At 55.4% G+C, this 14,324-nt stretch overlaps 1 protein-coding gene across 2 annotated transcripts in view; it reads left to right on the top strand.

The window, feature by feature from the left end:
* MAP2K3 (mitogen-activated protein kinase kinase 3) overlaps positions 1 to 14,324 on the top strand; it is a 40,831-nt gene that overhangs the window by 10,841 nt on the left and 15,666 nt on the right. The window contains exons 1-2 of one of the 2 annotated variants that reach the window (XM_062588434.1): positions 6,443 to 6,747; positions 13,711 to 13,743. In XM_062588434.1, the coding sequence (XP_062444418.1) occupies positions 6,732 to 6,747; positions 13,711 to 13,743 (49 nt within the window). In that variant the 5' untranslated portion in view covers positions 6,443 to 6,731. Of the gene's footprint in view, positions 1 to 6,442; positions 6,748 to 13,710; positions 13,744 to 14,324 lie in introns of those variants that run through there. The other variant, XM_062588435.1, reaches the window with a different exon arrangement.

Raw genomic sequence — 14,324 nt, 5'->3', positions numbered from 1 at the left:
AGGACCGAATGACAGCTCTTTAAGCAGAGTTTCGTAGGAAAAGCCCGCAACGCTTATTTCCACCAAATTTTGGAAAAGCTGCACCGCAGGGAAAATAGGTGGATTTGAGAGATGTGGGTGAGCAGTGCAACAGGAAAAAAGAAGAAAAAAAGCCACCGAAACGGAACAAACAGACCAGCGCGGTCCCCTTCCTGCTTTACAGGCAGCAGTGCTGCCACGTGGGAACGGGTGGCGAAACGCCGCGCTCGTTGAACCCGCTGGGCCGCCGAGCCCTCACTTTCCCTTTGGCTGCCCCTGGCACGAACCACAGCTGCCCTGTGGGTACGGGCATTCAGATTTACTACAGAAAGGTGTTTTCCCGCTGCAGAGAGTCTCGGACAAGAGCTGGCGGAGGGGATGGTGGGACGGGGGCCACGTAAAGGTGATACTGGATGGGAGGATTGGCGGGGGGGTTTCGGCATGCTGATGGTCCAGCCTTTATTTTGGAGATATTCTCAAGCTTTGCAGCAGAGAGGTTGGAGGAATAAAAGTGAAATGTTTGCAGGTAGCTTCTGCAAAGCATGAAGCACTATAAATCAGTGCTGCTTTTAGATGTTATTTTAACCTGCTGTCCGAGTGAGCAGCAGGAGCTGACCTCATGCAGCAGCTGGATGTGGGACAGGTTTTGGGGACGTGGGGCACCAGGCTGTCTTTTGGGATAGAGACCACAAGCCTGGCTCAGGGTGAGGTTTCCGAGGGCCAGCTCTCGCCTTGCTGCATCAACCCTTTCTCCCGGCTCCTGTGGCCGCGTTGGTCACCTGCCACCTCTCTTGACGCAGAAGCCTTGGCTGTTGCTGGTTTAGGCCGATGTTTTTTGGCCGAGCGCTGAGGTTTGTGCGCGGTAACCGGCTTTATGCAGAGATAAGGATGAGCTGTGGCCTGAGGGACGTTGGACAGTCTCTGTATCCTTGCCTGCTCTCATCCCACCCAGCCTGCGTTTTTTCCTTTGCCCCTTCGAAGCCTGGCGAGGCCTCCTGGCTCCCCCTTCGCCTTGTGAAGGGCTGAATTTGGGGGCTGAACCCACCTGCGATTGCTTCCCGTTTCGAGAAGCCCTTTGCATTTGTTTTGTCTGCACTGTTTCGTGGAATGCAGTGGGGACAGGAAATCAGTGACGGACTGACAGAGGGCAGGAGAAGCAGACAGTGTCAGAGAGGCAGCAAAAAAGCGCAAAGAACTGGGGTGGGAGTAGCGCGAGATACCATCAGCCCTGTTAAAGGGAGCTGTAAAGCTGCGCTCGCCCGCTGCTTTCAACAAGCCGCCGCTGCAGCGCCCCGCTGCAGGTGTGCTTCCTCCCAAAGAAACCACCAAAGGTTCTCCCCACTCCTCCTCGCCAGGGCCGCGGCGCCAGGTTGCTGCCAGAAGTCGGAGGGTTTCCCCCGAAGATGCGCAGCCGCCCTCGCGGGCTTTGCCTGCCGCCAGCTGCGGCTGCTTCCTTCGGGCACTACGGCGGGTGGGAAAATACGCTCGGGGTTGCTTGCAGGATGGAAAAGTTCCTCTCTCCTGCCACGCTGTGCTTAGCTGCTCCCTGGGTTATTTGCTTCTGCCTCTGCTGGGAAGGGTGCCTGGGCATGGATGTAATTGGGGGAAAAACAGGGTAAAAGAGAGCAGATGAGCCTGTTGGGTTGGTTGAGTGTAAATATACTTGTTGCTTCAGACAGGCAAACTGCAGAATCGGCTGCTGGAAGCAAGCTGGATTTTCTGCCGTGCCGCCGGCGCTCTCGGGTCTGCCTCTGTCGTGCCGCGGCTGGCGTGACGGGCAGACCTGTTTTGACTCACGCATCCCAAGCTGAGTTTGCAACATCTGCAGTTAGGTAACAGGTCTCAAACGTGTGAACTGTGCACGCTCCATCTGGAGTCACTGCGAAGCAGTGAACGCCAGGCTGGAGGATGCCAAATTCGCAGTCCCGGGGGGTAACGTCGCTCCGAACTGGCTGAGCAGCTGCTGGCCGTGTTCGCCGAGCGCAGATGCTGTTCTCAAGAAAGTCCTGTCCTGACCCCCCCGGTCCAGGGAGACACCTGTGTTTGTCTTTTGTTTCTGACCCCGTCCCAGGGCGGGCGCTTGCAAACATTGACGGCTTCCTTATTTTTCTCACAATTCTGTTTGCGAAGCAGGTGCTTGCTTCGTCTTACGTCGCTTGCAGAGATGAAATCACTCTTTCCTTGCCCAAAATAAATTGAAGGGAGGATGGTAGAAAGCTAATGAAGTATGATTTTTTTTTTTTTTTTAGTTTTTAAGAATTTCATTGAAAGCAAAGACAAGCAATACTTTGCATTTTTTTCCCCCAAAATTCCTTATGGAATTCTAGGGGCAGCTGGAAGTATTTGCAATTGCAGCATTTTGAAAAGAAAAAGCATGTCTTTTGACTGTGCTTTGGCATTGAGTTGCATTGGACAATTAAAAAGTCAAATGACTCTTCTCCCTTCCCAGAAAGAAAAAAAAACTGAAAGTGTTCCTTCTCCGTCAAGCTGATCTGATCTGAAACGAGCCCGAATTTCTTCTCTCATCAAGAAACTGTGGTCTGCCGATTGGATCAACTCCAGACAGTCTTTTCCTTGGCTTCGCCTCTGGGCTGGGCGCTCGAAGGGAAAAGCAGTGCCCAGGGGAGGGCGGGGGGAGTTGAGTGCAGATGACAGCGGTTCTGCCTTTTTTTTTTTCTGCTTTTTTTTTTTGGCTCTTTGATTTTCTCTCTGCTTTTCTCTCTTTTCTCTTTTGCCTTCTCCTAACAATTAGGACATTTGGGCTGGGATTGCTTCCAGACCTTTGTCTCCTGGCTGCACGCCAGCGTCTGCGAGGGAGCGAGCGCAGCCCGTGCTGGGTCCCACGAGATGGCTCGTAACCCGGAGCGTGTTGCGGGCCGCTCTCCCTCTGCTCGGCCCCAGCGAGCGCGCTACGGACTGGCTGGACCCGTGCAGCCGCCCAGCTGGGCTGCCTTGTTCCTGGGCTTCCTGGGGCGGTTGAGTTGGGTTCGTTGCTGATTCCCGGTGTTTTCCCAGTGCTTCCCAGCCTGCCCCATCCCCTGGGTGGACCTGGTTCAGCATTGCGCTGAAGCAGAGCTTCGACCTGGTGTGGCCACTGCTTTTCTCTTGGGGAAAATCCAGCTTGAGTGAGGGATGTGAAGGAGGCAGGACTCAGCACCGTCCCTGGAGGAGGCTCTCCCCACCCCCTTGCCATGCCTGCTCCGAAGAGGTGGCCCCTGTAACTGAGGTCACCTTTGCACCACAGTTTGGCACAGTTGTTGCAAAGCTGTGCAATTCTTATCATGTAGGCAGCGTGTCGTATAATGGCACAGTGCAAACCCCAGCGAGCCAATGCTTTCAAGCTTCCTAAGTGCAGTGTGCTCTCTGCTCCATGGGGGTTTTTTGGAGGCGAGCCTGTCTGAGCTCCTGCGATGGAAACGCTGCGTGCTCTGCAATTGTGGCTCTTTCAAACCAAGCCTCTGCTGCAGAGCAACGAGCTGTCGTCTGAAAACAAAACGCGAAACGAAACATTTTTCCGACCTTCAGGGTAGTGCAGGTAACCTAAAAATACCGGTGGAATGTGACTGGGTGGCGACGTCCTCCCGAGGCTGCGGGCAGACCCGGAGCGCAGCACGTGGCCGTGTTACCTGGCCGCGCACGGAGCCCGGGTGCGGCCTCCGAGCCTGCGAGGTGGCAGTGGAAACGTCAGTATTGCCCTGCCGCTCGCTGCCGCTGGCTTGCCTGGACCCAAAGCCCTTGTCGCTTCTCCGTAGTGGAAATTCCCACCGTGTTGCCTCGGCGTCCAGCTCGCTTTCTCACCCGGCGCCGGGTAAGGTGGGCGCTGTCAGTACGCCGCCCGCTCTCCTTGAAGCCGAGGGGATGAGCCCTGCGCCGTATCGATGACCGATCGTCCGCAAACGCCGTCCAAGGGGACTGGAAAGATGACCCTGTTCCCTTTCCGCCTGGACTCGGTTCAAAGGCTTTGTTTAAAAATAGAGCGGCTGCCGCGTTTCCAGGCTGCAGCGGGGCCGGAGCGCCGGCCGCAGGTCTCACGCGCCGCGCGTCACCCGGGGCTTTCCGGACGTCCACGGCTCGCCGGGTAGCTGGATGTTGCATGTTCCGGGGGCGCTGGAAGGCGAGTGCATCGCGGGCTCGTGGGCAGTGGCTGCGTCACGGCGTTCGCCGGGACGTAGCTGCGGCTCCCGGCCGGCCGACGCGGTGCCCCGTACCCTGGGCGGGCGGTGCAGCCGGCTGGCACCTGGCATCTTTCCTTGAGCAGAAAGAAAAGGGATGTTAGGTTAAAATCACCCCTTCCCCTGGTTAGCTATCTGCTCTTCTTTCCGGGCAGGTGAAACCGCTGACTTCTTGCTCAAACGCACACTTAAAAATTAGTCTCTGGTCACCCTAAGCGGAACATTTCTCTTTGGCCTGGTCGGTTTGAGCTCTGCCTGATTCCCGAAGACTTTGATCTGCAAAAGTTTCCAGAGGAGGGAAGCAACCCCTCTCCCTGCAGTGCTGGGGGCTCTCCCCGGTCCCCTCGGCTTTGGGCAGGGAACTGCTTTAGCTCGGTGCTGTTTTGAACCGTGTGCTCTTCCGCTTATTGAAGGCTGCCGATGGGCAGGAGATTGCGGGAGCCTGGAAGCGACGGGAGCTCGGGGGCCCGGCCCTGCCGCCAGCACCGCTCCGTCCTGCCGCTGTCCCTGCACGAGCTTCCCCAGAGCCGAAGCAAGTTCCTCACTTTCTCCCTGCTGCCGGATTTGCTGCCCCTGCTTCCTTTGCCTGCGGATGGGTGATGTCCCGGGCTGAGGCTTAATGAACGCCGGTGAAACACCTAATGCCTTTGGTCCCTGCGGCACTTAACCGTAGTGTGCGGAGGGCTGGGTGATTAATGTCAGATCGTGTGCGTCTTTCAAGGCCTGGCAATTTCTGCCGAGCTGGCAAGCACTTGAGAGAGCTGCCAACGGCGAGCCTTGAAAGAGAGTTTCTTTTTTTTTTTTTTTTTTTTTTTTTGAGGTGCTTTTGAGGTGCTTTTGAGGTCCCGTTCTCGTGGAGCCGGGCGCCGGTCCGCGCAGCTCCCGCTGCGGTCTGTGCTAGCAGCTCCCGCGTCAGCATCCTTTATGTGTTGATGATCTGTGCTTGAAACTATACCCTGGGAGTGGAAATGCTCCCAAGAAAATATCTTCTGCAGTTCTTCTGGGGCTTATGTAAACACTATTTAAAATTAGAGGCGCTCACTGTGTTGGTATGTGCGTTTACCTTGACCTCTGGCCTTTCTGCCTGCAGATGCCTATGGCCCGGCACAGCCGGCAAGTTAGGGGCTATGTCTAGAACCAACTGGGAGCGCGTCTTCTGTTATTAGTTTAAGGTAAAGAACCTGCTTCAGTCTCTCCAGGCTGACAGGGCATCGGAAGCAAAACTGCAGCCTGTCAAAACCGAGCCTGGCTTTGATCAGCGATGTCAGCGCTGGCTTCTGTTGGGCTGGTTGTGAGGGAAAGGGGAAGAGCAAAGATGCTTTATCATGACTTTTCTTGTGTGTTTGCAGAGAGATGAAAGTTTTTTCTACACCTTCATCTCTTTCTCTTGCTATTTACCCACAATATCCGTGCAGCAATTTATATTTTGCCACCTGAGATGCTGTCTCGGTTGTCACCCTGGAATAGCTGCTAAGCGCTGTCCTGGTATTGTAATGGAACAATATTTCTACTATTTGTTGTGGTAATAGTTGTTAGTGGCAAAGCAATTTGCATGTCACCTGCAGCACAAAGAAATATGACCTCTTTCTTCCCGTCGCTCCCTTGGTGACCAAACAGCGATCGTGATCTTCCCTGGGCTTTCTCCAGCGAGCGCTGCGCGCCCTGACCGCAGCCGAGCTGTCGGCGTCGCCCTCCTGCCTCCCCGGTGCAGTTATTGCCGTGGGTGCACGCTCTTCTTTAGCTACAGCCGCTGGCGCTCCCGCGGGACCTCTTCCCGTGGCGAGAGGCCATGCATGCCGTGCGGGGGCGATTTCCCTGGGGGCACTTGCACGCTGCGTCCCTCCGCGCTGCTGGCGCCTCTCGGCATCGTGGCTGCGCGTGGGACCGGCTCGCGCTGGCCCCGTGAGCCCGTCCACGCGGCTCTTTGGCCAAGTTGTTCCAGCATCATCCTGGAGCGAGGATTTTTTCCCTTCGGGCGCGGGGGGAGGAGGGAGTGGGATGCTGGGGTGCGATGCAGGACGCAGAAGTGGACTGCACCCCTCGAGCTGCAGGCTGAGCGTGTGTGATTTTAATTTGTCGCAAGAAAACACGTCCCACTGGGATGCATTTTAGAAATCCTGTGCTTCAACGGCTCCCAGAGCTGGCTCCCCCCCAGCTTCCTGTTTACGTCATCTGCTATTTCACTGCTGCAGTTTTTACAACTGTTGAGCTTTCAAGTGTAATCTGAGCTGAGACCGGCCAACCTCAGCAGCTGCCGATGAACGCAGCGCTGCCTTCTGCGGCTCCCCCGGCTTTCCTTCCCCGCGCCCCGGCTTGCAAACCGTGAGGGTCTGACTGCGGGGGCTCGGCGCGGCGGCGAGGAGAGCTCTGGGGAGCCTGGCGAGCGCCTCGGACCATGCAGCCTCGCCTGAAATAAACAGTGGGATTCGAAAGGAGCTCCGTGGCTGGATTCTGCAGATTTTTTTTTTCCCCTCCCTCCTCCTGCCCCCTCTAAATCCCTCTCCTCGAGGAGGCGTGCTGTTTCTTCATTTCTGGGAAACCATGGACAAGAAGCAAGGTATATGTTGCAATTCCTAAAACACGTGGTGGGGGAGAGTGAATGGCTGATTTTGATGCTAAAAGGGACCCTGTAACTTTGCCGGATCAATGCATGCGGTTTTCTTTCTTTTATCTGATAGCCTTACTTGGGAAGGAGGATCTGTGTTTGCAACTGGGCATCTATTTTTGAGAGTTCTGGAAACTTGCATATTTTGTATGTTGTTGAAACCCAGGCATCTTAATTGTAGAAGCCTGTCATAGCTAAAGGAAAATATTCTGCGTGTGGTTAGCTTGTGGCTCAGTTTTTGGTTGCATTCCTCAGCTGCAGGGTTTTGCAGGAGCTCTTGCGTGATTGCTCTCTGCTAAAAAATCTGTTGCGTTCGAAATGTGAGTGCCCACGGTGGAGTTGGCTGTCAGGAGCACTGATTCAGCAGAGGCTGACAGGTTGTTTTCAGGCTGCTCTGCTGCAGGCAACTGGCTGCAAGGGGCTTTTTCTGAAGTGCCTTTTCCTCCTCTGAGCTCGCTTTTTTGCAGAAGTTGCAAGCTCGGAGCAATGATTATTCACAAGAGCCCTTCTCTGCAAGAGCAGCTCAATGGGCTGATGAGTGACGGCTTTCGGCAGGTTGAGAGCCTTTTTTCCACTTGCATGGGTAGCTTTTTCCACTCTGAACGGTGGAAATAGTGTGGCATGTCAGTGAGGAGATGACTCCCATGACCAAAGCAACCAAATTCACCTCTCTGCTTCGTTGTACTCTGCCTCTGGCAGAAAAGGCAAGGCTTGGTTTTACAGCCCTCAAACCTTGGCATGGACCCCCTTTCTTTTTTTTGCCAGTATGCCTTTCTGTTTTGGCTCTTCCTTTGCAGCAGAGATGGGATCCACTGTGTTCCTTAAATCCTCTGCCCCGTCCATGGCATTTGACTCTGCTCCTTGAGTCAAAGAGAAGGGGGAGGCATCTGAAACTCTTTCCCCAGCATTAACAAGGCTGTACAGCTCTGCAAGCAGCCTCCTGTCTAGAGCAGATTCATATCGTGGCAGTCACCAGGACTTTACCTGGGGCTGGAACCAAGCAGTGAGGAGGCAGCAGAGAGGTTTAATTTCAAAGGTCAGCTCAGGCAAATAGTTTTATTTACAGTTCTTTAGATTGTCCTGTTCATTTCTCTCCACCCACGCCAGCAGAGTGGGAATGATAGACCTCCCGGGGAGAGGTGCAACCTAATAGGATTTGAGTGAGGGCATGGTGGAGAAGCCGTGTTAGACACTGAATTAAGTAGTTCCAGGAAGTGCAAGTGTCTGCTCTTAGCTGGCAAAGATTATAGCATGAAAAAAAAATAAAATTGATAAGATTTTTTCTTTGGGAGGAAATGGTTCCTTTCTTAGCATAAAGGATGCAGTTACGTGCCTGCAGCATCACATGGGTTAGTCACCCGCACTAGGAACTTCAGTCAACTTGTTTTTCCCTGCCCTGGTGCACGGCACGGTGGCACGCTGTCCCCACGGTGGCATTGCCTGCCCTTGCGGCCAGCAGAAGGCCGGCAGAAGGAGCCAGCGTGGCTGAGCCATCGCACGGAAGAGCATGTGTTTGGGTTTCAGACCCAGCTGTCAGCCGCTTTTGTGGCTCTGGGGGGTAACTGGGACGTGTCCCTGAATCACCTTGTTCCAGCACTTTTTGCTGTACGTGAGGGTGATCTGTGGATGCCGCGAAGCAGCGGGTTTGGAAGTGCTGGCTCTGTGCTAGCTGCCACCTCTCCTGCAGGAGCCTGGTGCCCTGGGAAACTGGAGAGTCTCCAAGTTTTTCAGGTGACATAAACCATTTTTTCTAGTTCTAGCAGTTCTTCGTGCCCCACCATATGGGGATCCCAGCCGTGTGGGAGAGACGATAATGAGGCTTTACAGGTGATAAGGAGCTGAGAGCAGCCACCTATGGGGCTAGAAACGACCGCTGCGCTGGGACCTGCTCGGGATGGAAGGGCTTGAATTGCAAGGTCTTGTCCATGTTATCCCACTGCCTTTTCCCCCTCCCTCCCCCCTCCTTTTTAAGTCTTTTCTTCACCTTGCTTTGCCCTGAAAGAGGGCATGGGCTTTCCTTGGGAGGCTGCAGAGGCTGGCAGTGACACGCTAATCTCCTGGGGACGAAGTCTGGCACCATGCAGCCAGCTCTTGCGCTTGCAAGATAAAGCCCAGCAGTGACGGGGTGCTTTGCAGGGGGCGATAACTGGGCTGGGCAGTAGCGGGAAGCTGTGCCGTGCCCTGAGCTCGTGTCATGGATATTCCTGCCTGGAGCGGGCTGCAGGGAGTGTGCAGAGCTTTAGGGCAGGACTGCTTGTCTCTTTTTTTCCGGGTTGTGTTCAAGAGGAAGAGGCGCCTGCCTGCTCCACCTCTGCCTCTTTGGCTGCAAACGGCAGCAAACTGCTGCAGTTGCTTCCTGAGAGACTGGGAGTGTGGCAGGAAATTCGGGTCAGGCTGCAGGATGCTGGAAACCTCATGGAGCTTGGGGCCGTGGCAAGCTTTGGGAGAGCAGTAACCAGCAAATAAAATTCCTGTCTTGGCTGCCACCTCCATGGGGACAGCATCTCATGGGGAAAACCATGTGATTTTCTGTTCCGTAAGCATGGGCTGAGCCGAGTTTTCCATCAGCATGGGTGGTCCAGCCAGAGCCTAGGAGCTGGAGGGCAGAGCACCTCTGGTTTTATCAGTGCTTTTTCAGATTGGAGCCAGAAAAAGCTTTTTGGGGCCAGGTGTGACGGAGGGAGGGGAGGGGATCGCTGCTGACCTCAACCCACTGGCACGGTACGACTTTGGAGAGTGGTAGGCAGTGATTTGGGGCTGTCGGGGAGGCCGGTGATGCACAGGGCCCTTGCTGGGGCGGTAGGTGAGTGTGCTGTGGCCGAGCTTTGGGAGTGGCTCTGGTTTGTGGAGGATCACTGATGCGCGGAGAAGCGAAGTGACTCGTCTGTGCGCTACAGGCAGGCAGCAGGGAATGTCCCCATCCCCTGCTGACCCTCTCACCCGCGCTCGCGGATACTCCCGCAAGCGCTGCCGGCGAGCGCGGGCCGTGCCGAGCAGCGCGCCGCCCGGCTCCCGCGGCCCTCGCTCTCGCAGCCAGGGCTAAAGAAGGGCTGCCGCCGCCGCCGCCGCGATGTCTGGCTCGAAGAGTATGCGGACTCTGCTCCCGCTGCATGAGTCACGGCGCGCCGACCGGCCGCGCGCCGCCGGAGCTGCCGGAGGAGCCGGCTGCACAGAGGGAGCATTGTGCTCACCGCTCTGGGTTACTATGGTAATGGGGCAGAGGGGGAGCAAACAGATTAAGCAAAATACCAGCCAGGAATTGGGGTGGGGGGGTGTTTTGGGGCTTCATGTAAAGGTCTGGCGTGCAGCCACATGTCCAGAAGCAGCCTCCTTCCGAGGCGGAAGATGAGGGCAGACGAGCGTCCCGGGCTTGGTTTGGCCCCGTGGCACCTTGCCGGAGTACCGTGAGGAGGAAGCGGTTGCACGCACTCCCCTGCAAGCAGAGGACCGGAGGCGTTTTGCAGATCCTGTCCGGGCCACGAGGGGTATCGGCTGATCCGAGCAGGACCGTGGCCCGTGCCCGGTGCCGACAGGACTCTGCGCTCGGCATCCGCACGGAGGCGGAGGGCTCTCGCCGTGGCCCAGCCGTGTGTCCGCCCGGGCTGAGCTGTGGCCGAGGCTGGGGTTTGGCCTGGGGGCGGTTTGGCCGGGCACTGTCCCAGAGGCCGGGTGTGCAAAGCCCTGGCTGCATCCCGGAGCTGGTCACGGGGGAGGAACATGCAGGGAAAGGCTCCCGTACATCCGAGCGCTAGATCACGCGGGATGTGTGTGCTCGGAGCAAGCTCCCTGGCATGTCTGTGCGCACTAGGACTTGGGAGCCCCAGTCTCCACGTTCTGTGGCAGGTCCCCTGCATCCAGTAGTGAGTGCCTGGGTGCTGGAAGGAAAGAGAGAGTACCTGGGTGCTGGAAGGGAAGAGCATTTCTGAACCTGTGAATGGCTCTGTTTTGTGTTTGCTACCATAGTTGCTCAACCAGGTATTTTGCAAAGTCTCATCAGTGAGTGAATTGGGCTATTTATAGCTCCCTTTTCTTAACTCTGCTTGGATAAGGGATTGAGAGGGGAAACATTGCTGGCTCGTGAACTAGAAGCCGTGGCTGCCAGGACATGGTCAAGTCTCTGGAGATGTTTTCCTTCCAAGCTGGTGCAGTTTGGCGCGGAGCAGCTCACTAGCTGCTGAAGCTGATCCATGAGCTCAGGCACCGCCCGGATGGGGGTTCGGGTGCTCTGGGCCAAAGCTATGGTGTTCATTGAGATGGAAGTTCATCGCGTAGCTTGCAGGAACTGCGCTGGTACCAGAGCATACAGGCTGGCTCTGATGCCAGAAAGGAGATGGATAATGTGGGGACACTGATGGATCTATCCTAATTCCGTCAGCAGGGAGGAATGCTGCTTGTCTTGTGGTTGGGATCTTGGGGCAGGAGAGCCATGTGGGTGAGAGCTGCCAGCTGTGTGGCCAAGAAACAGAGCTCTCCAAGGTCGCCTGCAAACCTGTGTTGAAACAGGATGGTGTCTGAGATGGGATGGAGAGCACCGTCCTGTGCTTCAGTGCCTCTGGCCAGGGATTAATAATGTCAGCAGTGTGTCCCAAAGCGGGGAGCAACTACTGGAGACTCTCTAGCCAAAGCTGGGCATTCCCTGGAGCGGAGGCCTGTCAGGAGCAGAGGTTTGGAGGTTGTTCCGCCGAGCATCAACTCGAAGGATCACCTCGAACTCTGCTGAGGAAGAGCTGTGTTGGGCTTCCAGAGCAGGAGACAGGAGCACCGCAGGAGTAAAGGTGCAGCCTCCGTGACCCAGTGGCTCTGGGTCCTGAACAAAACTTCTTCCCTGCTGCAAGTCTTTTTTTCGTAGCATAGGGTGATAACAGTGCCGGTCTGAAGCTCACTGATGGCTGTGCCAGTGGTTTGAATCCAGCATGGCCTCTCCAGTGGCTCAGCAGTAACTTGCAGATCAGCTTTCCCTCGCAGTCCTAGCGAGGTTTGCATTTGAGGGAGGACAGGACTGGAAAAGTGGGTTTCAGGCCTCTCTCTTAGCTGAGGCCTCTGGAGCTGGCTGGAGACAGGCCCAGGAGCTGATTTTGATGGGGACATGCTGTGCGGATATCGTCTGCCTGAGCCAGCCCTGGGGTGCCTGAGCCACTCTTGCTGGTGCTGCAGGACTTCTCCTGCTGGGCCCATGCAGAGCTGATGTGCTGCATCTCCTGTCCTGCATGCTGAAATCCAGGCACCTCCTCTTTCCCTCCCTTTCCCAGCAGTGTTCAAAGCGCTGAACTTTGTCCACATGGGTGTCCCCAGAAGCCAGGCAGTTTGGAGCCGTTTCTAATTCACAGGGAGTCTGTCCAAAGCTGCATGGAGCCGGGAACTCCCCAGCTCCCAGTCGTGCGCATGGAGCACACCTTGCAACTCTTGCTTTATAAAGTGTCTTCTAAGTCAAGGTGGCCAGAAGTGCCTTTAGCTGCAGACTGCAACTGCTGCCTTATCCCTGTTGGGAGGGATCGGGGTAGCAAAGCAAGGCTTTGGCTGTCTCAGCAGCTGTATCTCATTTCAGCCTCCATCCAGGCCTCCTGTTCGGGAAGATTGCACACAGTTAAGCTGGATGGCTCCCAATTCCTTCCTAGCAGAAAATACACAACCCACAAGAAACTTGAGGAGCTTGGCTGAAGTATGGTCATGGTTTCAGAAGCTGTCCCAGAGCAAGCTTTGAGGACTGCCACTGGAGCGTGGTTGCTCGTACTATCTGTGTTCCCCTGAGAAAGATCAGCTTTTTGGATCCTGGTGCAGATGTGCACCAGGACCTGCTAGCATGCACCTCTTGTTCCCCTCTTCCTTGCTGTGGATGCAGGACCTCCAGAGTCCCAGTCCCTTGAGATCTGCAGGGAGTCTTATTTGCCCCGTGCACTTGGGGTGGCAGCCCAAGGGCTGCGGCACAGCAGGGAACTGATTCTGGACCTGGTGCAGGTCAAATCTGCATCTTTCCTGCCTGTTGGATCCCTTCGCTGGTTATCTCTTTTCCTTGCAGCTTTGTCATCAAGCGTCTCCCTCTTCTATAATGGGTTATGTTATGTCTTGCTGGTGTTTGGAGTTGGTGCCTGGAGAGGAGTGGGAAGAGAGCATCCTCTCGCTAGTCTCTCCTGACGTGGTCGTGCCTCCCCTCGATGGTCTGGGCCTTTGCAAACCAGTCCTGTTTTTTCAGCTGATTCTCTAGAGTCTGACATTCGGCTCCTGTAGAACCATCTGTTTTCATACTGTTTTCCCTTTGCTGGGTGCGGGTGTGGAGTGCCGTCTCTCATGACGAGTTGCTCCTTGATTTTGCTTGAGGCCTGGTAGCAGCTGTCCTCCCGCCGGAGTGGAGCAGAGCTGATCCATGCAGATGGCCGCTGCGACCCGAGGCTGGCCAGCCCCTCGCCTCGTTGCTGCAATGCCTCAGTCCCCCAGGCCTGCAGGGAGATGTTTTGGAGGGTGCGAAGAGCCCCAGGGCTCTGCACAGAAGTGCTGCGTGCCAGATTGGATCGGCCGTGTGTGGCAGGATTGTATATCCCTGATGATGCCTGAACGTGCACTGGGGAGCCGGGTGCTTTGGGATTGTTAATGCATTGAAAAATATGTCTGTCTCTTCCCAAGGAGGCCTAGATGGGAGCCTGGGATCTTGTGGGGAAAGGAGGAGTTAGGAAAAGCGGAGCATTTTTGGGAGCCCTGTGTATCGCTAGTGGCATGGGGACCTCTTGTGGTTGGACAAACTGGGATGGACTCAGCCTGCTGGGGCTGCGCTCCTTTGGAGTCCTGCCTTTTCCTCCCTGCAGAATATGCAGTCAGGACTGTTTTTCTCAGACTGTATGTGAGCCTGTAAGGGATCTGATTTGTACTTGGCTTGTCTGGAGCATGAAAACTGACCCAGCGTCTCTCTTCCATCTCTTTCAGATTCCAAAGGATCCTTGGAGCCGCACAAACCAGGTTAGTGCCCAGCAAAAATGGTGATTTTAACCCATCTAAACACCAGCAATTAAAAATCAAAGATAGGAGTTACTGTTAATGGCCACAGGGGGTTAAGAGCGGTGCTGGGTTGGTTGAGGTGCATTGCAAGGCAGTGCTTGGCTAAGGGACTCAGAAAATGGTCCCTAACAGTGCACTTCCAGGCATTTCTGAGGGCAAGCACTCAACAAGGATGTTGAGATGCACTTTTGCTTCTGACTGGTGCCTCTAAAATTGGCCAATGGGTGTGAACACAGCAGCCTAGTCATGTAGCCTTGATGTAGCTATGCAGTGCAAGAGGTTCAGGCCCTAATTGCCTAACTGGAGTTCAGTGCTAGGTCTGTGCCAGGAGGAGTCTGGATCCAAGCTCATTTGGATTCTGGAACTGCCTCAGTTCCTGCAGCTCTGTAGACGGGGCAGAAGGATGGGGCCATTGCTATGGGAGGAGGGAGTTTGCAGAAGAGCAGTTCAATTGAGTTTGAATGGAGCTGGGCTGCAGCATTGCTGGGCCTGACAACTAGTAGCTGTGGGCGAGAGGATGCTTGAAGGAAGAAATAAGTAAA

The sequence above is a fragment of the Rhea pennata genome, chromosome 15 (assembly GCF_028389875.1).
Source record: "Rhea pennata isolate bPtePen1 chromosome 15, bPtePen1.pri, whole genome shotgun sequence".
Classification (NCBI taxonomy): domain Eukaryota; kingdom Metazoa; phylum Chordata; class Aves; order Rheiformes; family Rheidae; genus Rhea; species Rhea pennata.
The sequence above is the reverse complement of the archived record's forward strand: the minus strand, read 5'-3'. Positions and strand labels throughout refer to the sequence as shown.